The following is a 24,736-nucleotide window of genomic DNA, read 5'->3' on the forward strand; positions in this document are numbered from 1 at the left end:
AAAGATTGTAGGAGAATATTCACATAGTACCAAATTATCACCCACAGATTAGTTACTAGTTGTAAATAGAAAATATGCCTTTCTGTTTTGGTGTGTGATCACTCAGAAAGAGCTAACCTTGATAACATTTGGAAATAACACATCAATAGCCATCAGTCTTCCATTGTTCCTAATCGATTTCAATTACCTAATTTTCTTTGCCTCATGACTGGGACAAAGCCTTTAATATAGAAAAGCTGCCCCAAATAGCCAATATCCTGTGAAGGTTTTAATCTATTTCACACCCTTTTTCTCACTTCTCATTTTATGTTTACTTTTTATATTATATTGGTCACATTGGTTTATTTGAATGCTTTTTTTTCTAGCACAAGGATTAGATTGACTAATTCCACTGTTTTGCTGTTTCCCAGTTCCATAACCTCTGCTTCTACCTTTATTATCTTCTTACACTAATTTTCTCTAGCTCAATCTCATTTCTTGTGATATTTCATGTCTCATAATTTCAGGAAATAAATAATTCATTCGTTTTTAACATATTTTTAAGCAACGTGAAGTTGGGCCTTTCCTTCCAACCACAGGGAAACATTTTATTTTTGTTGTTTTCTTGTTTTTGTAGTAATCTTTGTTGTATGTTCGATTTCCTGGGCCTTTCCTTCCAACCACAGGGAAACATTTTATTTTTGTTGTTTTCTTGTTTTTGTAGTAATCTTTGTTGTATGTTCGATTTCCTCGCTGGTTTATAATTTTGACCCACAAAACAGAGGAGAGTTCTCTTAAATTTTCAAGTGCTTATAGGCTTTTTTCCCACTTAAACTTTCTTCTTGGTTTCTTCTTTTATTATAGACATCATGATTTTTTAAAGGTGCTTTTTAAATGATTTGCTTTAGGGAAGTTACTGATTTTTTGGATCTGATAGTTAATTTTTGTGAAAGTTGTTTGGAAATTGAGAAGAATCTATATCTGCCCTTCCCTCTCACTGTTGGCTCTCTTGTTCTCTATTATTCTGTGTACTTGACCTGTCTTAATAATATTTTAAAATCCTGACCTTCTTTTACTAAACTGTCATTTGTGTTTCTAAGATATTTAAAAATGTGTATATTTTGGCTACTAGATGCATAAAATTTCATGGTAATCACATCTTCGTTTTGAGTATTACCTGTTTAAGACTAAAACTCCATAACCTAGCCTCTGCAACCTGAGTCTCCTGCCCTGCCTGTCCGCCAGCCTCACTACCCTCCAATCTTCTCATCGCTTCCCATCCTATAACTCTGGCCTTCCTTCTAGTGTTCAAACACACCCTGCTCATCTACCACAGCGCCTCTGCACATGGCTTACCCTCCTGGGGGAGATCTTCTCTAAACAATTTATCTAGATAATGTCAACTCTGCTTTCAAGTCCAAATCTAAACATCTTTTCATTATAACGCAGTCTACAACTTCACAGTCCAAATTCAGTTCTGCTTTAGATGTTTTCATGGTACCTTATAGCTTTTCTTCCTGGTACTGATCACAATTAGCAACTCTGTTTTCATTAGAATAGTATAAATAGTGTGTGTGTGTATATATATATATTCTATACTATTATATATTTATATAATAGTATAAATAGTATAAAATTATTATACAGTATCAGTCTCTCTTGCTAGTCTATAAGCCCCACAAGGTCATGGATGGAGACTGTTTTGCTCACTACTGTGTTCCCACTTACTAGCATAATGTCTGGCCCATAGTAGGCACAGCCTCCTAGTACACATAAACATTCACTGTCAAGGAACTCTCCTACCCAACTATAATCTGGGACATGGAGGTAATTTAAATTGAGTCACTAAGTTGTCAGCAATGGAGAGAAAAAAAAATGTAATGCATATATTTAACTCTTAACAACATGGGACTTGGGATGCTGAACCCCATACCATACCATCCAAAATCCACATACAACTTTTGACTCCCCAAAAACCTAACTGCTAATAACACAAACTACTAATAACACAATCAACACACATTCTGTACGCTGTATGCATTACATACCGTATTCTTACAATGAAGGAAGCTAGAGAAAAGACAATGTTGTTTTAAAAAATCATGAAGAAGAGGAATACATTCACAACATTGTGCAGTAAAAAACCTGTATCTGACCCACACAGTTCAAACCTGTGTTGTTCAAGGGTCAACTGTAGATACGTACAAAAATATATAGGCATGTGTTTCCTACTATGACTGCTTCCTTCTGCTTCCAGAGAACACAGAGACTATGAACACAGAAATATGTGTGGGGATATGTGGAAGTATCTGGAGTTTTAGGGAAACTTGTGCTTCCATTTTACTGAGAATATCTCCATTTTGATCACTGACGCAGAAAACATGAATTAGCCTTTACTCTACTTATGAATGTACCGACTGTTTTCTTTCAGATCCTGAATAATTTCTTCAAGGACCCATTCCCAGAAGAGTTTTTGGTTCTCTTCAGAAACTGGGTTAATGACGCCAACCCCGCGGTTAGCAAGCTGAGCCTTCAGAAAATCGCCAGCATGGCGCCAGTGATCAATGAGGCACGTGAGTGTGTGGTCTGTGAACGCCACCGCCATGGCTGTCGAGGGCTTCCCACTGCTCAGGACCCTTCCTGATCACACACTGCTCTGTCTCCGTTTCTGTAGACTCACACAATTTCAAAGCCTGGGTTGAATGGGAGCAGTGTGGCAAGTAGACTCAGGAGCTTAATCACCCTGTTTCTATTTTTCCTGGAAAACCATTTGCGGCCCTTGGAATGGACCAACATTGTCCTACACAAACTCTTGGAGTCTAAGCCACACACACAGAAGTTCATTTCCCCTCCAACCTACACACCTGCCACCACACTGGCTCTGATCCCAGAGCACTCCCTCGAGCTGCTTCTTCCGCTCAGCACACGCGTCCTTAGCCGTACAAGTTCACTTTTGTCTGCTTCTCAACTCAAGTCGAATTCTGCTGAATATTCGGACCTGGCAGGTGCATCCTTCTCAGAGCCACACCCACCGTGAGCCCTTGCTTACACGATACTTTACACCAGGAGTTCTCTGTCTGTGCTGCTTGAACCAGCAGTATCAGCCCCTCCCAGAAACTGGTATAAATATAAATTGTCGGGCCTGCCCCAGAGCTGTGGACTCAGAAGTCATGGAAGTGGGGCCAAGCTGTGCTTCTGAACGTCCTCCAGGGGGTCGTAATCACTTAAACTTGAGAGCCACAGTCTTACACTCTTTCTTGCTGAGTCGCGTGAATACTTCTTGCCTTCCAGGAAGATCAAAGCATGTTTTGTGATGCTCTTATAAATTCTTTTTTTAAAGTTTTTATTTAAATTCCAGTGAGCAAACAGTGTCATCAGCTTCAGGTGCACAACGGAGTGACTCAACACTTACGTGCAACACCCAGTATTGTTGTATCACAAGTGCCTCCCGGAGCCTCACCACTTGTTCCACCCATCCCAAAGCACCTTGCATAATGGGATTATGCTGATTCTGTAAATCATTGTTGATTTAATTAGTTTAATAATAAACCTTTGTTGACCTATTCAACATTGTCTCTGAACGCTCAAAGCCTGTCTGTTGGGCACCCATTTTGCATTTAGAATGAAATGAGCGGTGATCAGTTTGCTTTAAATAAGTCACAGAAGTCAGTGTACATTCTTGTAGTATCCGAGTTACTCATTGCCTTGTCTAGGCACTCTTCCCGATGTTTTTCGTTACTGCAAGGAAGACTCTGGGTCAAGGTTGTCAAGGACAGTAAGAGAGAAACAGTGGAGCGTGAGCTGGGCTGAGGTCACGTACTCTCTCTTGGTAAAGACAGCTTTTCAGCCAAACACAAGGCCTCTGGCTATTATTTTGGCAAATCGTATTTCTTTATTTCTTTTGCTTCTTCTCTTTCCCGTCTTTGCTTCTCTCCTTTGGTGTCTCCCTTTTGCCTTTTTCCTTACTTTCTGTTCTGTCGTCTCGGATCGGCCATGGAGTCTCATAACCCGCCCCAGCCGCTCAGGGGCTCTCGTGCCCACGTGAGTCACCAGCACCTGGTTTAGAGGTCACCCTGCTGAGGCTGTGCTGGCGAATGCTTCACCGCCAGCGCTCCGGAAACAATACTGTTGCTCTGGGGTACCCTCACCATGGCTATTTCGAGCTATCAGCGGGACACCATTAAACACAGAACCGGGGAGAGATGCCCAGTAGTGCGTCATTATTTAATATTCCCCCAAGAGAGATACAATACCTGTGAGTAGCCTCGACGGCATGTACGAGTCCAGAGAAGCAAAAGAAATAGGAAGTGATGGGTTTTGAGTATTTATTACCTCGGGTTTATTTCTTCCTAGTTTTCCAAAACTTATTTTTTAATAGTGACTTTTTAATTGTAACTTCAGTGTAGTTACCATGCAGTGTTCCACTCCTTTCTGAGGGACCGTGCGCTGATTCAACGATTCTGGACTTTACTAGGTGTTCATTGTAAGCGACTCTTTTTTTTTTTTTCCAACTTCATTTATTTATTTATTTATTTATTTATTTATTTTTGATTTTTTTAATTAATTTATTTATTTTCAGAAAAAACAGTATTCATTATTTTTTCACCACACCCAGTGCTCCATGCAATCCGTGCCCTCTGTAATACCCACCACCTGGTACCCCGACCTCCCACCCTCCTGCCCCTTCAAACCCCTCAGATTGTTTTTCAGAGTCCATAGTCTCTCATGGTTCACCTCCCCTTCCAATTTCCCCCAACTCCCTTCTCCTCTCTAACTCCCCTTGTCCTCCATGCTATTTGTTATGCTCCACAAATAAGTGAAACCATATGATCACTTACTCTCTCTGCTTGACTTATTTCACTCAGCATAATCTCTTCCAGTCCCATCCATGTTGCTACAAAAGTTGGGTATTCGTCCTTTCTGATCCTAAGCAACTCTTAATCCCCGTCCCCGGTTCCCCCACCCACCCACCACCTCCCTCGCCTCTGGCAACCATCGGTTCGTTCTCTAGACTTGAGAGTCTGTTTGAACAATCCGCTCACAGAAGTTTTGACAATGTGACAACTGCATGTTGGGAGGCAAGCCCAGCACACGACGGCACGCGGCCCAGGCCCAGACGTGTGTGTGCCGAATGCTATGTCTCGTCTCCTTCTAGTTCCGAAATCCAACCATTTCCTCTCTTACATACAGATAGAAAATGTCTGCAGCTTGTTGGTGTCCGTCTTGGATGCCTTCCTTTCAAAAGACAAAACTGTTATAATTCGAGCCTTAATCACCCTTCGAAGACTTCTAATCAGACTGGACAAGGTGACCTACTCCTCTCTGTGTACTAGAATTGCTTCCAGCTACTGTCCTCTGATGGATCACGTGAGTTACACAGTTCGATATGTGAAATCACTAAGTTTTATAGTTAAGCGGAAGCCCCAGCTGAGGCAATGCTATTACATTTCAGAAGAAATCAACAGAAGATAGTCATTTTGTACCGAACTACCATTTTTTCTCCAGAGATGACAATATTAGTCAAATAAGTACCGTCTATGTATATATAGTTATATACCTATATACATATATATAACTACACTATGAGAACCTGGAAAATTTGTCCATAAGAAAGGAGAATCAAAGAGCATCCTCTGTCTTTGGAGGAAAGAGGAAATGTATGTAGCTTAGGGGCTATATCTCGGCTAAGCCTAGCTCTGGACTGCCTGCGTTCAAATCCCTAGTCTGGCTCCTCCCAGCTGGGAAATCTTAAGCAGGTTATTCAGTTCCTTATGCTCTGGTCTCCCCATCTATAAAATAGAGAGAGGGGCAGGTGTGTTATGGGCATTAGAGATGACATGTTAATGCCCCCAGTGTTTGTTATTATCATATAAAACTCTAACTAAAGGGTATTTCATCAGGATGCCTGGGTGGCTCAGTGGGTTAAGCATCTGCCTTCAGCTCAGGTCATGATCCTGGGCTTGTTTTACCCAGTCTGGTTTCAGGCTCCTTGCTCAGAGAGGAGCCTGCTTCTCCTCTGCCTGCCTCTCGCCCTGCTTGTGCTCACTCTCTCTCTCTCTGATAAATAAATAACATCTTTTAAAAAAATAAATAAAAGGTCTTTCATCAAGAAGTTATGCATTTTGAAAACTCTTGTTTTGTATGGTAAATGTATTCCAGAAAAGTTGGATGACAGTAACATATTTTAATAAGCAAAGACACTTTGGAATGCCATAGAGAATATTTATTTTTAAAGACTTCTATAATAAGTCATTTGTGAATTGGAGAATTATTTCATAGAAAATTATTTTCCAAAAATTTCTAAGCTCTTAATTATTCAGATTTCATTGAATAAAGCTTGTTATTAAGCTTTAGAAGTCATTTAATGACAAGAATTATTTTCAAAATAAATAAGGGTAATAATAGTAATAATAATAGTGGCTGGGTTTATTGAGCATTTACTAAGTACCAGTCACTATTCTAAGGGTTCTACATGTACTGACTCATATAATTCTCTAAACAACTATTACTATTATCCAGTGTACATACAAGGAAAAGGAAGCAAAGAGAAGCAAATATTTGGCCAAGTTCACACAGCTAAATAAGTAGTTGGAATGTCCATGTAAAAAAGATTTCAAAATGAAATCACTTGGAGGGAAAATAAAACAAAACTAAACTAAATAAACAATCATACCACACCAAATGAAAAGAAGCAAAATCAGAGAGAAGAGAAAATTACCAAATATCAATTGACCTTAAGTCATTCCTTAGCGTTTGAATATTTGAAAAATATTAGGATATCAATGAAACTATGATACTGTGTTTCTCCATATTTAAAGAACAACAATGATAAGCATGCAGCCCCCAGGCTCCCATGGCCACTTCCCCCAGGCAGGACACAAGGCCTTGCCTCCCTAGGGCAGCAGCTCCACACAGCACCTGCACTCCAAGCTCCACACCAAAGCTGATGGCGAGAACATTCTAAAAGGCCCCAGCCCATGTTCCCAGAGGGAGAGACGACAGAGTTGGTGAACACTTGTCAAGACCACAATTATTGAGCAACCTACATAAACAAAAATGGCGGCTTTGCTAATTTGAGAATTTACCCACATGTGCTGTTGGATCCTCAGAGTTATCACAAGTCTTTGAACAAAATAGAAGAAAGAATGAAAGAATTAAGTCAGGACAGTACTGGGCAGGTGAAGTGATGACCACCCATAGTTCGGGGAAGGGCCAATGGCAGATACTGGCCCACCGCCGGCGGTCGTCTGGTTGAGGAAGACATAGATATATGATGAGATTCACTTCATCAAAACATTACGATTCTACAATAGAAGCAGTTCAGGAATATTCTCATCCTTAGTGGGGCTGTTTCTCTGGCACAGAGAGGTTTGGGTATCCCCAGGCCATCATGTGCAGTGGGAAAGATGAAAGTGGCAAAGACACCTTGGTTCTGGGGCCAGAGATGGGGCATATTACTTGAAATAGACTGGAACCAAAAAGACAGTCACTCTGGTAAGAGATTGGCCAAATGGACGGATGTAAGAAATGCATGCGAGAAACATGTGGGGGCGTCTTACACAATCTTAGAGGAGGCTGCCCTCAGGTTCTAGGAGAAGACGCCCTCAGGTTCTAGGAGAAGACTACCCCAGCGCTGAAGAGGTAAACCCAAGAAGGGAGAGAGTTTGACTATAGGATTAATGATGGGACAGCTGATCCAATCCATCTGACCAATCTATCTCCAGAAGAAGATTCCACATGGGAGTTTCTCAGACTGATTCTTGACCTCTCAGTAAAAGTACTGAAACAGGATGGGAAATATTTTACACAGGGTGACTGTGTCAGTTTGAGGAAAGCCCTGTCACTCTCTGAAGAACAGCATTGGCACCCATATTGTCCTGTGGAAGTCTCGAAGGAGTGCATGTAAATATATGTAAACATATATATGTTTATATGTAAACATATCTATTTGTTTTATTTGTATATATATAATATTATATATATTTGTATATAATATATATTTATATTTATATATAAATAAATATATGTATATATTATAAGTAATATATACATATATATATGGGAGATATATATCTCCCACTGCTTAACGAAAAGAACCCTAGTGATATCCTCAAACGAGGCCTTTCTCTGTGCATATTCTAGAGTAATGGAGGCATCCGGAGTATGGCCATTCAGCACTTCGGCGAATTACTCAGGGACATGAGTGAGTACACGTGGATGCTGAATGATGTGATTCTTGGAGGTTTGGTGCCTCTGATCCTGTTTTTGGAAGACACAGAAATTAGAGTCGCTCAAGTAAGTCCTGCAATCTTGTTTTTCTTAGCTTTGCAGAGAACCGCAGTGTTTTATGTAACCGCAGATGTACACACCCTCAGTGACCCTTTTCTACTCTGCAGGCATGTAAGTATACGTTAGCGATCTGCGTCTCAGAATTAAACTGGCCAACGTGGCATTTGCTCAAGGACGAGTTTTACAGTTTCGAGGTGGTGGTGCTCAGCATCTGCAGCAATCTTGTAAGTGGCCGTGAGAGCTACAAAGTTACAAAGTTGGCTTCCAAGGCGATCCTGAGTGATGAAAGGTGTGGCAGGGACAAGCGTGGGTCCCAGAGAAGGAAGGTGAAGACAAGATAGCACACAAGGAATTACAGCTGAGGTTTCAGACCAGAAAATTCAGGTTTCCACTACCTCTTCGCTGACATTGGTTATCTCTGACTTTCTTCCTCTGACTCACCCACCTTGAGTTGTGGATGGTCACAGAGATAGGAACTACATTCCCAATCACCAACAGCAAAACCAGAAGCACTTGGTCACCATCTGATGGGCCAGGGTTCTGGAAACCAGCATGAAGTACAGCAGGAGACAAGTGGGGGTGGAGGAATGTTCTCCAAAGTTTGGAAACAAACTGGGCTTGGGAGTCATGTAATAACCTGAGGAACATCAACAAACAAGAGAGTGAAGAGATTTCTGTCCCCTAGTTTTAAATCGGTCCTAACTTGATATAAGCAACCAAGCTCTTTTTTCTGGAAGCCTCTCCAGAGGGAGCAAATGTGCTTTTTCCAATGACTGAGTATTGTTTCTTCATTTTATTCTCAGCTTACATCTCATGAGAACTACATTACATATCTGATATCTGATACCTTAGGATTCCTGAGAAGCTCCCGAGTATATCTGAGGAGATCGTCGGTTATTTTAATAGGTAAAGAAAATTCGATTCTCATTACCTAATTTTCCTTATAAGGTACAGAATAGGGTAGCAGCTGGAAGAGTTTCTTAAAAATATATCAATTTTCTTTGTTTATGATGGACAAAACTGTCATGGTGATATCTATGAATCGAAGTTAATGCACGTGATGAGAATAGAGTACTACTTTCTAGTGCAGTGAGTGTTGCTGTGTGATTAAATTCTCATACAAAGTGTACCCAACAGGATGAATTTCAAATTTAAGATGGTGGTAAACCACTGCTAACCATTCCCTCTCACTGCTTAACAATCACCCCCCAAAGAATAAGAATAATACAAAAAATACAAAATACCATCTTTAATAAAACATGGACATCTCTAACCACAAACTACAACAAATGAGGAAATGCTACCAAATCCAGCAGAGTTGGTTTTTTTTTTTTTTAATGTTGTGGGGGGAGGGGATATGATGGAAGATTCCAACAGAAGATACCTAAGGTTTTTGATCTTGGACAAACCTGACCAAAAAGTGTTTTTTTCCCATTAAATTATCACTATAAAGATCAAAATTAGCAAACGTTTACTTGGAATGACAGGAAGTGAGCTCCCAGTTTGACAGTGGGATCTTTCCTCAGCCCTATTTGGCATCATGGAATAGCAGGGCCACCAAGGACTGAGGAAATACAGTCGTGTTGTACATGTAGAGAAGAGCCTGTCAGTCAGTCAGGGTAGAAGACAAACTGAACTGTGGTCATCACTAGAGCTCCTGATCTTTATCTCAGAGGAGTGAGGGAACACGACATACAGAAAACCCTGCATCATCAGAGCTTTATTTTAAGCCAGAAAGAATTCTGCTATCCTGAATTAGATATATATATATCCTTTATTATATATTCTGTATATAGTCTGTATGTAATATTGCAAGATCCAAAAATAAGTAATTAAAAAAGCATTATCTTTCTACAGAGGTATTTCCAGGGTGAAAATAGAGGAAAAAAGAAAAAGTTTAGAAAATATTTCTTTTTTTTTTTTTTGAAGGTTTTATTTATTTATTTAACAGAGAGAGAGAGAGATCACAAGTAGGCAGAGAGGCAGACGGGGGTGTGGGGAAGCAGGCTCCCTGCTGAGCAGAGAGCCCAATGTGGAGCTTGATGTGGGACTCAATCCCAGGACCCTGAGATCATGACCTGAGCTGAAGGCAGAGGCGCCACCCAGGTGCCCCTAGAAAATGTTTCTACAGACCAGATAAAAATGAGGATATGTATTTCTGTGAATCCAAAGCTTTTTTATATAAAGATCTAAGGGATAGATATAAACACATAGGAAATATAGGATGGCAAAACGGAAGCTCAGGAAAAATAAGCTTTCAAAGTATTTGGGGAAGTATAAGAAAAAATATATAACCATTATTAAAAAATACACTACAACCAGCAGAAGAGAAAATACATATTGTTGATAATACAGTAAAAGACAAGGGGTACAGGGCTGAAAAATTCTAGCAAAAGGAATGAAAACCAGCAAGAAACAGTTTGAAAAACTAAGGGACAATGAGAGATATGGAAGATAAATAAAAGATATCACTCATCCTGAGGTAACCCACATCAAAGCCACAATGAGATACAACCTCATTACCCATCAGAATGGCTAAAATTAATGACTCAAGGAAACAACAGGGTGTGGAGAAAAGGGTACACTTTGGCACAGTTGGTGGAAATGCAAACTGGTGTAGCTACTCTGAAAAACAATACAGAGTTTCCTCAAAAAGTTAAAAACAGAACTACCCTATGGCCCGGCAATTGCACTACTAGGTATTTATGCAAAGGATACAAAAATGCTGATTTGAAGGGGCACGTGCACCCCAATATTTATAGCAGCACTATCAACAATAATAGAGTTATGAAAAGAGCCCAAATGTCCACCCATTGATGAGTGGGTAAAAAAGATGTGAGATACACACACACACACACACACACACACACGCCATGGAATATTAGTGATCAAAAAGAATGAAATCTTGCCATTTGCAACAATGTGGATAGAACTAATCAAAATAAGTCAGTCAGAGAAAGACATATCATATGATTATGATCTTTGTATTAAAATAAAATTCCACCCATATGTGGAATTAAAGAAACAAAACAAGTGAATATAGGGGAAGAGTGGGAAAAGTAAAATAGATAAAAACAGAAAGGCTTATCGTAAGAGACTCTTTTGAATATAGGAAACAAACTGAGGGTTTCAGGAGGGGTGGTGGGTTGGGGAAGGGGCTAAGTGGGCAATAGACATTAAGGAGATCACTTGATTGAGTACAGGATGCTGTGTAGGACCTGTCTGTAGGTGACGGATCAATCCAGTCTACTCTTGAAAGCAATACTACACTACATGTTAACTAACTTGATTCTAAAGTTTAAAAAAAGAAATGGAACTATGCATAAATGATATCCCTGAAGAAGAAAAATTATTAGAGCAGAAAAAGGAATTCAAAGATGCAATTTAAGAAAGAAAAAAAAGACTTGATTAATAAACTGAGGTGGTAAATATTTTTTCAAGAAACATTTTATACAGAATACAACACTAAGACATTTCATAATAAAGTTATAAAACTTCGCAGTTAAAGTATTCTTGAGCATTTAGGGGGAAAAAGTTATCTATAAATTACAAAAGAAGTAGATCTGTCATTGGATTTCTCCAATTCAGCGTTCAACCCTAAAATACCAAAGACTAGTGCCTACAAAGTCCTAAAGAAAAAGAAAAGGGGGAGGGAGGAAGAAAGGAGGAGGAAAGGAAGGGAAGAGGGGGAAGAGGAAAGACAGAAAGCATCCCGGGGGAGGGAGATGAGCCAGGGAGGAAGGAAAGGAAGAAGCAGGGAAGGGAGATCCAGAACAAACGCTACAATACATACAATATTTCTATTTTTAAAAACTTGCAAATATTACTGAAAGATGCAAAGAAGATTTGAATAAATAGAAAGGTAGAAACCATATTTTGGCCAAAAAAAAAAAAAATCAAAATTTAAAATGTATCTGGAAGGGACGCCCGGGTGGCTCGGTTGGTTAAGTATCTTGCCTTCAGCTCAGGTCATGATCCCAGGGTCCTGGGATAGTGTCCCACATCCAGCTCCTTGCCCCGTGGGGAGCCTGCTTCTCCCTCTGCCTGCTGTCCCCCTGCTTGTACTCTAAGGGTCTCTCTTGAAAATAAATAAAATGTTTTTTTTTAATATCCATGGAATATAGGCATGGAATCAAATGCCAATTAAAATATCATTAGGGTGTTACCTGGGTGGCACAGTCTGTTAAGTGTGTGCTTTCGGCTCACGCAATGATCTCAAGGTCCTAGGATAGAGCCCCTAATTGGGTTCCCAGCTCAGGGGGAGTCTGCTTCTCCCTCTCCGTCTGCTCCTCCCCTTGCTCATGTGCATTCTCTCTCTTTCTTTCTCTCAAATAAATAAAATCTTAAATATAAATAAAGAAAATGAAAAATAATAAATAAAATGTCAATAGGGCTTTCTTTTCTCAAAAGTGACATATTGATTCTAAAATTAACATAGAATTTATCATACAAGAATATCCAGGAAAAAGCTTTTGGCAACAAAAAAAAAAGAAAAAAAAAAAAAAAAGAATATCCAGGAAATTCTGACCAAAAAAAAAAAAAGAGAGAGAGAGACAGAGACAGAGACAAAGACAAAGACTAGCTCTATCAGATACAGCTACAGAACTTAAAATCACATGGGATAAATAGACAAACAATACCAGCCAGAAATAACCATCAAAACATGCACTATTTTAAGGTGAATCATGGCTTTAACAGTGATGAAAATATAGAATATTCCTTAAATAGTTTGGAGACACCTGGTGAGCCATCTGGAATTTTTAAAAATTCCTATCTTACTTCTTACTTTAAATAAATTTCAGATAGTCGAAGGCTCAAATGCTGAAAATAAAACCATAATAATGATAAGCAAAAATTAGTATGGAAGAATTTGCTTTATAATCAGGGGTTGGGTAAGATCTTTCTAAGGTAAAAGTCAAAATCTAGGAATCATAAAGAAAAGATTGATAATCTATGAAAAAGATTGATAATCTGCAGGGACCACTATAAACAGAATGAAAAACCAAACTGAGATGAAATACTTATGACACCACAAATGAAGGGTGAGTTCTTCCTGTTCAAAGATTCTATACAAACCCGTAAGAAAAGACAACCCATCAGAAAAATGGACCCTGAACATGAAAAAAAGTAATATTTGGCTCATTAACATGAAATTTTCATAACTTGGTCATCCAAAAAGTGATGCAAATTGAAATGAAATGTTTCCATGCAACACAACGACAAAGACCACAACGTTTTCCACTCAGTGGTCAGCGTGAGGTTGCCGGAAGTAGGTAATCTCTTCACCTTACTGGTGAGAATGTAGATGGCCACCACCTGTAAGGAGAGCAGTTTGATAGCATCCATCAAAATGAGAGATGTGTTCTCTCTTGACTCAGCCTCCTCTCGGGAGGATTTACTCTCGACACGCTTGCATGTGAGAAATGACGTGTGTACCTAGACATTCACTGCGCCGTTGGCTTTATGGTGCTACCCGTCCGTAGCATGTGGCGTCTCTCCCCATCTGTGTGTTCTGATTCCCTTCAGCATGTCAACAGTGTTACTCAGACCAAGGAAGAAACAAAAAACTAAAGGACAAAACTCAGCTTTTTGTTTCTGGGTCAGCCCCATCTTACCCAGCTTTCTACAAAGTCTCAACCAATGGTGTATCTTATACCCCCAGTGACCAATCATTAGTTGCAAGAAATGCCTGGAATAATGTTTCGTTTTGTTTTGTTTTTAATGGGCGAGAAGAAGACAATGCTATCAGTTGACAGCTAGCAATATGTCATAGCCCGGACATGTAAAATTTGAGACTTCACATGAGGCTCTCTGGATGTCCGATTACTTGGGGGCAGGGCGGAAGGAAAGATAAGGAGCCCCTGAACCTGCGTTTCTTCATGGTAGCCAACTGAGTGGCGTTAACGAATGGTCGCCACACTCACGGCTGGAGCTCGGACTCCCTGTCTGCCACTCTCCCCACCACCGCCCACGGCCGTCGTCCACACAGCCGAGGTCACACTCGTGTGGGCCACGTTGGCATTTTGGTTAATTCACCATGTTTGTCAAATTTTCAGGTTCTGCCTAATTGTTCATTTGTGACTTTCCCCACTGCCATGTCAGGAGAGCCGTTCAGTGTTCAGGTGTTGCTGCCGAACTCTGCCCCCTGTTTTGTTCCTCTGGCGGTTATATGGTACTTATGAAATATGTCCCTGCGGTGTAAGAAAGACCCAAATACAGCCGTGGCAGAAACAAGGTAGTAGTTTTTTCTCTCTCACACAGCAGGCCGAGTGCCAGGCCCCTGGCACCAGCTCTTCTACTGCTCTCGTGGCCTTCTCACAGTTTCCTACATCAAGTCCAAGATATTTGCTCCAGCACCTGCAACCACTTCTACATACCAGTCAACTGGAAAGGAAAAACAGGTCAAGAGGTCACACCCAATTCCTTAAACAGTTAATATTACCTCTGCTAAATGATCACTGGCCCAGGACACAAACATGTTGCCAAAGTGCAAAGAAGTCAAGAGAATCTCAGCATCTGCTGGGTGGCCATATGTCCAGCTAAAACACAGCAGCGTTAGTAAGAGAACTAAAGGAAAGAAGCCATTTGATATTGGGGGAGATTAGTACTTTCTAGCATGGGAAACTTTCATTCACTTATTTGTTTTCTCTATCTCATTCTAAAAGGAATTGCATTGGATTATAAAATTAAGCAGAGGGGGAAAACTTGACATAGAAGGATACCCCACAACACACGTTTTTGTTTCAAGCATTGTCAAAGGTTTAAGCCCATGCTCCCCCCCATGCCAAGGAGAGTAGCTTGAGCTTTAGGATCTGTAGGTGGGTTTTGGAAATGATCAATGGTTCTGATTTTTTGTGATTACTGTTTTGACTGAAGTAGAGACAATATGAAATATTGGCGGGGGTTAGATCAGCTTGCATTCACATCTCAGAATGAATGCCCATTAACCATGTGACCTCTACCAAGTCACTCACCTCTGTAGGCTTTGGTTGTATCATTTGTAAAATAAGGATAACAAGAACAGTTTCAAAAAGGCTTTAAAAACCTACCTAAACATCTAAGAGCTTTTATAAAGGCAGTGATCCAAGACAGAAGGATACTATAGTATACTATAGAATATCAAAAGAAGTATGCCTGATATCTGGGGATTATTTCTCTTTTTAGGTTTTGCCAATTCTAAATGCAAAAGTAGTAGTTGGGAAGCTGAAAAACAGTGCAGAAATTTTAGGTTTCACTGAACTGAAAAAAACAAAACTTGCAATAGACTGACCATGAGGAGGAACTCTAGTAAATACCCCCCCAGCTTTCCCAGAACTAAAATAAGATAATAAAATAAAATAAAACATATACATTTAGACAAAAGAAAATAACACTTTTAAAATTTGTAGATAAATAACTATATTTTAAAATATTTAGAAAAGAAGAAAAAATATTTAGAACACTGGGAAGTATTTAGAAAAAAATATATTTGAATATGAAATTTAGCAAGTTTCCTAGCTACAGCATCAAAATACAAAGATCAATTAATTGGACTTCTATATCCCAGCAATAAATGACCAAGAAACTGCATTTTTAAAAAGATTTTGTGTATTTATTTGAGAGAAAGAGAGGGAGATCACAGAGGGAGAGTGGGAGGGAAAACCAGATTCCCTACTGAGCAGGGAGCCAGATGTGGGATTTGACCCAGGACCCTGAGATCATGACCTGAGCCAAAGGCAGACACTTAATCGACTGAGCCACCCAGGTCCTCCAGGAAACAAAATTTTTGAAAATGCCTAATACAACAGCACACACACAAAAAAATCATCAAATACCTCAAAACAAAAGAAAGATGTATAAGACTGATACATGGAAAACTAGAAAACATTGAGAAGGTTTTTAGAAACTTTAGAGTGACAAATCATGTTCGTGGATTCAAGGATTCCATATTATGGCAATGTCAAGTCTCCCAAACTGATCCGTAGATTCAGTGCAATCCCAAACAAAATTTCACCCAGGGTGCGTGTGCGTGTGTGTGTACATGTGCGAACGTATGTGTGAAATGAGACAAGCTGATTCTTAACTTTGCATGAAGATTTAATGGTTAGAGAGTCAACCAAGATAATTTAAAGGACTATAAAGTTGAGGAACTTCTACTACTGGAAGGGTATCAGGACATGTCATACCTGAAGGTAGTGTAGCAGTAGCACTGATAGAATAAAGTCAAGACACTGACCCCCACACAGTTGATGTTGTAAATCTGATGTTTTCCCCACAGCAGTGGGGAAAGGACTGGTGTTTTTTTTCTTTTAATGGTGCTGGGTTAATCCCGCACACATGAAAAAATATATTGACTCCTACTTTATGCATTATAATTGCCGTTTGGTCTACAATCCCAAAGGGGAAAAAGTAATACAATAAAGCTTCTAGAAGTACGTATGGTAGAATATCAGTGTGACCTTGAGACAGCACATATTTCCTATCAGAACTCCAAAATTCACTAACCATAAATAAAAAGATGGTGAATTAGACTGCATTAAAATTAGAGATTTCTGTTTATTAAAATAAAAAATACAAATGGGAAAGTTTAGTCCTGAAGTAGGAGGAGATATTTGTAAGTCATGTGACTTTAAAAAACATTAGTATCCCAAATAAAAAATGCCTACAAATATATCAGTAAAAGATAACTCAATATAAAAAACAGGCAAGATACTTACAGATATCTTATAAATGAAATAGCCAAGTGGCCAAAAAATGCTATATAAAACTTATTAATCATCACCCAAAAAAGCAAAGAAAATCAGGGTGACACTACTACCAAATCCAGGAGAATAACTGAAAGGAAAAAGACTGACCATGGCAAGTGGCAGAGAGGATATAAAACAACGGAAAGGTTCATAGCTCCTGGTGGGAGTGAAAATCGGTACAACCACTTTGGAAACTGACGGTGAAGATAAACGTGTCCATTAGCCAGTAAGTCGTCTGGTAGCTGTAAACCAAACATCAGTGCATAGAAACACACACCAAAATTCACACAAGAATGTCCATAATAACATCCTCGTTCATAATAGCCATGGGTTGAAAACAACACACCGTCCAGCATCAGCAGAACGGATTTTTAAATAATGCTGCGTTCGTAAGACAGAATGCCCTGTAAGAGGGCTCAGCAAACTCTTTCTGTAAAGGACCAGAGATATGTCTGGCCTCTGTCAAAACTACTCAGCTCTGCAGCTGGAGGGTGAAAGCAGGCATGAGAGCTATTATGTAAATAAATGAGGAATGAATAAATCAATAAACGATAAATGAACAATTGCTACAATAAGGAGCCTGGATGAATGTCACAATAATGCTCAAGGTGAGCGGAAGAATATTTTAAAAGGGTGGGGGACGAGCTTGGGAAGGGCAGGAGGGAGGCTTCTGGAATGCTAGTCCTTGTCCTACTTAAGGTCTAAGGACTCACTTTGCAGTTGTTCACCAAGCTGTGCAGTTGTGATTTGTGCACATTTCTCCACGTAAATATATCGTAATAAAGAGTTTCGTTATGTAGTAATTATTTGAAAGCTCTAAAGGATGTTTCAAAGGTAATTTAGAGATGTTTTTCTTTGAAGAAAGCTGTCTAAGCAGCCAGATCAGAGAATGGATTCGCATAATATATTTCGGGGTAACTTTAATTTTACTTTGTGCACAGGGTACTTAGCAAAGGTAGGTGGCCACCTACTGCTCAGAGATGAAATAGAAGTCATGCTTGAGGGTAAGTGTTGAAGCTATAAGGAATCTGTACGTATAAGTCTAAGTGAATTCACTATTAGTGGTTGAGTTCACAGCTGTTTAGCCGGGGATGGGAGGAAAGTGGAGGGGAATGCGTGGAAGGACTGGGTTGGAGGGGGATGCGTGGAAGGACTGGGTTGGAGGGCATCTCTCCTTTCTTCCTTTCCCCTCCCTGCTTCCCTTCCTTTCTCTTCTGTTTCCTTCTCTTCCCTTCCTTTCTGAGTGTGTGTGTGTGTGTGTGTGTGCGTGTGTGTGCGCACTTAAATCTGTCTATCCCTCTCACTATTTGAGACCTGACATCACCCGCAGCCCTCAGGAGCTGCAGAGTTGAAGATTTGTTCGCTCATTCGTCTATCCAACAAATATTTTTGCAGCATCTACCATGGGACGCACTATTCCGGCTGCAGAGCACACAGCCGTGAGCGAGGCAAAGCCCCTTCCCTCTGAGAATTGACATTTTGGAGCACAGCGGTGCCCACATGCTCCAGGAGTGCGTCTCCCTCGTGGCCTCTATTTCCTCCCCAGGGTCCTATTCACAAATAGGTGAGGTAGACGATGGCGTGGCCGCTTGCCTGCCTTCCCTTTTCGGATGTGTGGCAGAGCGCTTGTTTTTCAGAGAAGTTTTAGATTTACAGCAAAACTGAGAGCAAAGTACCGAGATTTCCCATATGCCTGGCCCCCACCCCACACGCCTCCCACGATTTGACATCCCTCCCCCCGGTGGCACGTGTGTTACAACCAAGGAGCCCACACGGACACGTCATATCTTCCTCTCTCTTCCACTCGCTCGTTCACCCGTCCACCCGTTTATTCAACATCTACTTACTGACCGCCTGCCGATGTGAGGCACGATAGCTCCGCCTACATGTCCCTCAGGATCGTGTTCTTCCTTCTCCCCTTCATCTCCTGCTGCTCCTCTCTCCTCGCCACCTCTGTCCTTGTCCCCCTCTCAATTCCTCTTTTGTTAGCGAGAAAAGAACTACAAGCCCGGTCTCTGGATAGACTGGTATTAGCATGTTGGCATTATGCATTATCTCAGACATGTTTAAAGAATGCTACGTTGATTTTTTAAACCACCTTCGGGGTTGTATAACTCTTTCACTTCACATATTCATGCCAAGGACCGTGGGTTGACATCCTCATGTTACTATGTGTGTGTATTTCATTTGACGATGTGCCTAATTTTTACGCGGTTCTCTGTTGAAGAACACTGAGACTGATTCCAACTTTGTCATTACTATGAGCACTATTGAACCTCCTCGTGAATATGTGTTTTCGCTACTTAGAATGCTCAGCGCATAATAGGCGCTCTGTAAATATTTAGGGAGTGTTCCTATTTTTCTTTATTGAGCTCTGGTGGGGATAAGCAGATAGAGCTTCCTGGATGTTTCTGGTCAAAATAATGAAAATCGGGGGGTCGGGGAAGGAAAGGAGAGACTCTGTAAAAGGTGGTGGTTCTGTCCATGGTTAGAGCTTCTCCACCCCAAGAGAGACGACTTGCACTAAAAGGCCCTTCTTCTCTTACAGCCATTGACCTGAGGCTTCGTGACGAAGACCTTGTGACCAGGGAGTTGGCGGAGATAACCTACACAGTTTTTAAGGAAATAGCCCATAGATTGACCTCCTCCAACCTTAAACAAATCTTCCGAAGAGTATTTAACTCTATCTACACAAAAAAACTGAAGCCTCTCTATAATTATAAGTGGTCCGACAGCCCCGCCCACAGTCCTGTGAGGATTAAGGACACCAAGAATGACAAGGAAGCCCATATGGGTGAGAATTAGGAAACAGTTCAGTAAAGAATGAGATGTTGGTCTGTGGCTCAGAACACACCTCAGAAGAGAAATGATTTTCCTTTTCCTCTTGAAAATGAGTCTATACATACATGCTTTTCTGAAGGATGCTAGAAGCCTTTCCTGTCACCTAATTCTCTGTTCAAATATCGAAATCCATTGCCTTCCTATGTTTAACAGTGATCAATTAATACAGCTGAAAAATCATATAAGCAAAGTAATGAGAAGCTCTTGGATTTTTATTTAATCGATAAGCATCTATTGAAAACCTTCTAAGTACCAGGCACTATGCTAGGCAGTGGGGACATTTGGGTTCTATAAACAAGGTTCCTGTTCTCAGGAAGGTCGTGGTCTAGTGACACACCCGTGTGCCTGTTTCCATCCTTCTGGGACAAATACTGCCTCGAGCAGCACCGAGAACGGAAGAAATGGGACTTGCACGGAAGGAGGAAGGGAAGTAGGGAGATGTCATTTCTGGGGCAAGAAGAGTCCTGGGGGAAAGCAGGCGACTTCGTCATGGACACAGGTGGGCAGGGAAAGAATGGGGAGAGCTGAGTCCTGAGGGGAAGACGATGCTGTGCTAATCACTTTAAACTTTCAAAATGAAAACTGGATAACCCACTCTCATTAGTAGTGGCCCATTGCCCTCAGGAAGCAGTTGAACTCTGTCCAGACCCATCAGAAAGTCCCCAGTGATCTTGCTTGCTTGATCTTGCTTGACCTGTGGCTTGGGTTCATCACTGTATCTCCCTCCCACCCTGTCCTCCCCCCCAACATCAGACCCTCCGGTTACAGGAAACGACTTGTAGTTAGCTGAAAGCCCAGATGGTTCAGGTGTTGTGTCTTTGTAATACGTCCACTTGCAGTGCATGGATGTTTTCATTTCTCTGGTGTGGGGCAGCAGCCACTGCCTCTGCCTTGGGTCCTCCTCCAGCTCCTCTGACTTCTGTTGACAAAGGACACGAGCTTCTCCTGTGAGCTACGTACATCATCAACAGCTTGAATGGTAGAGGCCACAGGAGAGTGACATACTTCCAAGACTGTGGGTTTTCCCCATCCTCTCCCACTGTCCATGCCCCTTCCCTTCCCTACTGCGTGCCCTGCAAACGCCACGCTCCAGCATCCGTGTGAAGACAGCAGCCTTGCTGAGACTACGGAACCTCCAACTCCTTGCGGTCAAATCCCTGATGCTGCCTCTCTACTCAAACCCTGACCGATACTTCTGAGATGCATTTTCCAGACGCCTTTGATCAAGTAGGTTCACGTTGCTCCTATGTTTTGCCTTAGCGTTCCGTGTAGCTTTCATTGCATTTCCCCGCCTTTAGTGAAATCACTAATTTTTTTCTCTCTCTCCGCCCCACAACATTGAAGTTTCTTGAAGGCAAATATGTTTTACCCTCCGTGAAGTTCTCCGGCTCGGAACGGGTGCTCCACGAGCACGTGCCGGGTGAACGAGGCGCTAACAGGACACGTTTCACTCGTGCTTCAGTGAAAGTTTTCAGATGTTAATGAGTGTTACTTAATATTAGCAATAATGAAAGAATGGATAATTTTAATTTACTCTTTAATCCATATTGCTTCATAATACCCAGATGTTCCAGACCTCACTTTTCAAAATCAGAGCAAATTTCTTTGCCCACCAGAATACATGAACAGACATTTCTGCAAAGAAGACATCCAGATGGCCAACAGACACATGAAGAAGTGCTCAGCATCCCTCAGCATCAGGGAAATAAAAATAAAAACCACAGTGAGATACCACCTCACACCAGTCAGAGTGGCTAAAATTAACAAGTCAGGAAATGACAGGTGTTGACGAGGATGTGGAGAAAGGGGAACCCTCCTACACTGTTGGTGGGAATGCAAGCTGGTGCAGCCACTCTGGAAAACAGCATGGAGGTTCCTCAAAAAGTTGACGATAGAGCTACCCTACAACCCAGCAATCACACTACTATTTACCCTAAAGATACAAATAGAGTGATCTGAAGGGACATGTGCACCCGAATGTTCATAGCAGCAAAGTCCACAATAGCCAAAGTATGGAAAGAGCCTAGATGTCCATCAACAGATGAATGGATAAAGAAAATCCTTCAAAAGAAATGAAATCTTCCCTTTTGCAATGACATGCATGGAACTGGAGGGTGTTACACTGAGTGAAATAAGTTAATCACAGAAAGATAATCATCATATATGATGTCTCTGATATGAGGAGTTTAAGAGGCAGGGTGGGATTTTGTGGGCAGTAGGGAAGGAAAAAAATGAAACATGGGATAGGGAGGGAGACAAACCATAAGAGACTCTTAATCTCAGGAAACAAACTGAGGGTTGCTGGGGTTTGGGGGGTAAGAATAGGGTATTTAGGTGATGGACACTGAGGAGGGTCTGTGCTATGGTGAGTGCTGTGAATTGTGTAAGTCTGATGATTCTCAGACCTGTACCCCTGAAACAACACATTAATGTGTTAATATAAAAAATATATATTATATATTATATTATGTATAACATAATATATATTATTTTAATCATAAGCCTACTAACATCTCAAAGTTGAGTCACTCTACATCTCTAGTAGTTTGTGCTGTTGCATCTGAAAAAGCGAGGAATGTTTGTAAAATCAGATTAAAACAATGTTAAAAAAATTTTTCCTTGTCCACCTTCTAAACTTGCAAGATGCCTACTGTGATAGGCTAACTAGTAACCTTACCACAGAGATCCAATCCCTGATTCCCAGAATCTGCGAGTATGTTACCTTACATGGCAAAAGGAATTTTATATATGTGGTTATTTAAAGGATCTTGAGATGGGGAGATTATCCTGGATTATCTGGGACACCAAATATAATTATAAGGTCTTTGCAAGGGAAGTTAGATCAGAGAGGAAAGAGATTTTTGGAGATGCAAGATGTTTGCCTTGAAGATGGAGGTAGGGAACAGGAGCCAAGGAATGCAACTCTAGAGCCAGAAAAAGGAAAGGAAATAGATTCCCTTCTGGAGCCTCAAGAGGGAGCACGATGTGACCTACACCTTGATCTTGGCCAGTGAAACTCATTTTTGACATCTGAACTCCAAAACTATAACATAAGTTGATGTTGTTTTAAGCCACTAAATTTGTGCTAAGTTTGACAAAGGAAATGAACATACCTGGATTTCTTTTTTTTTTTAATGAACTTTTTTTTTTTAAGATTTTATTTATTTATTTGACAGACAGAGATCACAAGTGGTCAGAGGGGCAGGCAGAGAGAGAGGAGGAAGCATGGTTCCCTGCTGGGCAGAGAGCCTGATGCGGGGCTCGATCCCAGGACCCTGAGACCATGACCTGAGCCGAAGGCAGAGGCTTTAACCCACTGAGCCACCCAGGCATCCCACACCTGGATTTCTATAAAACAAAGCAAACCAAACCAAACTATAACTCTCCCCACTCCAAAAAACAAACAAACAAGCAGATTTAGCAATGAGTGTGATGGACCTTATATAAAGTTTGAGGTTTGAGATTACTGCAAAAGATCTGATATTTTCTGATACTCCTGTACTAGACACTTTCTTCGAAGTGTGTGAGGCTCCGTCCCCCTCACTCAGCCTACAGTGTAGCCGCCTTCATCGCCACCTGGCTCTCTCTCCACCCGCTCCTTCCCATCGCCTCTTCCCTCTTTGTCGCACACCTACTCTGTGACGGGCGCTTTCTTACAATTATTTTATTTCATCTCCACAATAATTCTGGGAAAGAGAATTCTTGCCCCATCATGCAGACGGGGCACTGCCATACACTTTGTTAGCTTTGATATCTGTGCAGCTGGAGGGAACTACTATGCAAGTAGTTCCCAGTGAGGTCACTAATCCAGAAATGACAACTGACCTCTATTTTGTACAACAAAATGATGGTGGCACCTGGTCAGAAAATATCCTCCTCCTGAGCAGCTTCTCTAACTCTCAATGTGTTCCCGTAGCACACTCTGCTTACTGTCCTCAAACAGAGTAATAGTAATTGATAAAACGAAGCAGCTACGATATGCCAGACACCGTACAAAACGCTTGGTTTGCACCATCCAAATTTGTTCTCCCAAATATCTTAATAGCTGGCTATTACTACTGCTTCCATTGTACCTATAGGGAATCTGAGCCTCAGAGAGGTTGGGTACATCATCACCCACCTAAGGAGAGGTAGGTAGTACATTTGACCTCAAGGGCTCCAGACCCAGCACTCTTAATCACTGCGCCACTGTACGTGCCTTTTATGGATCCATTTTCCCCACTGAGTATACGCTGGGATTACTTGGACTGTTTGGTTTTGCTTTTTGTTTTGTTTTGTTTAAAATAACAATAAGCAGACGTCAATCTAGACCATTTACATCAGAATCTTTGTGCCAAAAGCCTGGGCATTAGTGTTTTTTAAGAACCCAGGTGGATCTAGAGGGAAGACAGTACTGTAAATCAATGCATCATTTTGTCTCGGAGACTGGGTTTAGACATTTCTGTCTTTTGGTATCCAGCACTGTGTCTGACGTGCGGAGAAAAACTTGATAAAGTTTAGTATTTATTACACAGTAGGAACCAATCAGACAGGAATCAATTGTTTATAAACAAACATTTATTCAGTGTCTAGTGCACACAAGGCACTATACTGGGGAATAACGATATAAATTAAACATTTCCAGATACACGATTCTAATATTTCCAGTCCTTCCTTCCACAGTAGGGTGAGCAGCAGGGGAAGAGTCTATTTCCCTGTAAAAAGGAAAAGTATCTGAATTCTAAATAGAGTTACTGTTTAGGCCAGCACGGTCAGGATTCTAAACATCTGACAGAGTAAAAATAGAAAATTCACTATATTTACATTAATTGGTTTACTTTCTGGTATATCTTGCTTTCTTTGCAATTTCTACATAGACACTGCTGCCAAGTGAATGCGCAGTGAGTGGTGTGCGAGGTCTT

The 24,736-nt window shown here is 40.9% G+C and overlaps 1 protein-coding gene across 5 annotated transcripts in view; it reads left to right on the plus strand.

Moving 5' to 3' along the window:
- The window catches only part of MROH9 (maestro heat like repeat family member 9), an 84,179-nt gene extending 64,111 nt beyond the window's left edge, over positions 1–20,068 (plus strand). For 4 of the 5 annotated variants that reach the window (XM_082702678.1, XM_082702680.1, XM_082702679.1 and 1 more), the window contains 7 exons: positions 2,411–2,552; positions 5,174–5,346; positions 8,122–8,274; positions 8,376–8,492; positions 9,072–9,174; positions 17,936–17,998; positions 19,543–20,068. In XM_082702678.1, coding sequence (XP_082558804.1) covers positions 2,411–2,552; positions 5,174–5,346; positions 8,122–8,274; positions 8,376–8,492; positions 9,072–9,174; positions 17,936–17,998; positions 19,543–19,799 — 1,008 coding nt within the window. In that variant the 3' untranslated portion in view covers positions 19,800–20,068. Of the gene's footprint in view, positions 1–2,410; positions 2,553–5,173; positions 5,347–8,121; positions 8,275–8,375; positions 8,493–9,071; positions 9,175–14,529; positions 14,728–17,935; positions 17,999–19,542 lie in introns of those variants that run through there. The other variant, XM_082702681.1, reaches the window with a different exon arrangement.
- The last annotated feature ends 4,668 nt before the right edge of the window (positions 20,069–24,736 follow it).

This window comes from Mustela nivalis (genome assembly GCF_964662115.1).
Source record: "Mustela nivalis genome assembly, chromosome: 16".
NCBI lineage: Eukaryota > Metazoa > Chordata > Mammalia > Carnivora > Mustelidae > Mustela > Mustela nivalis.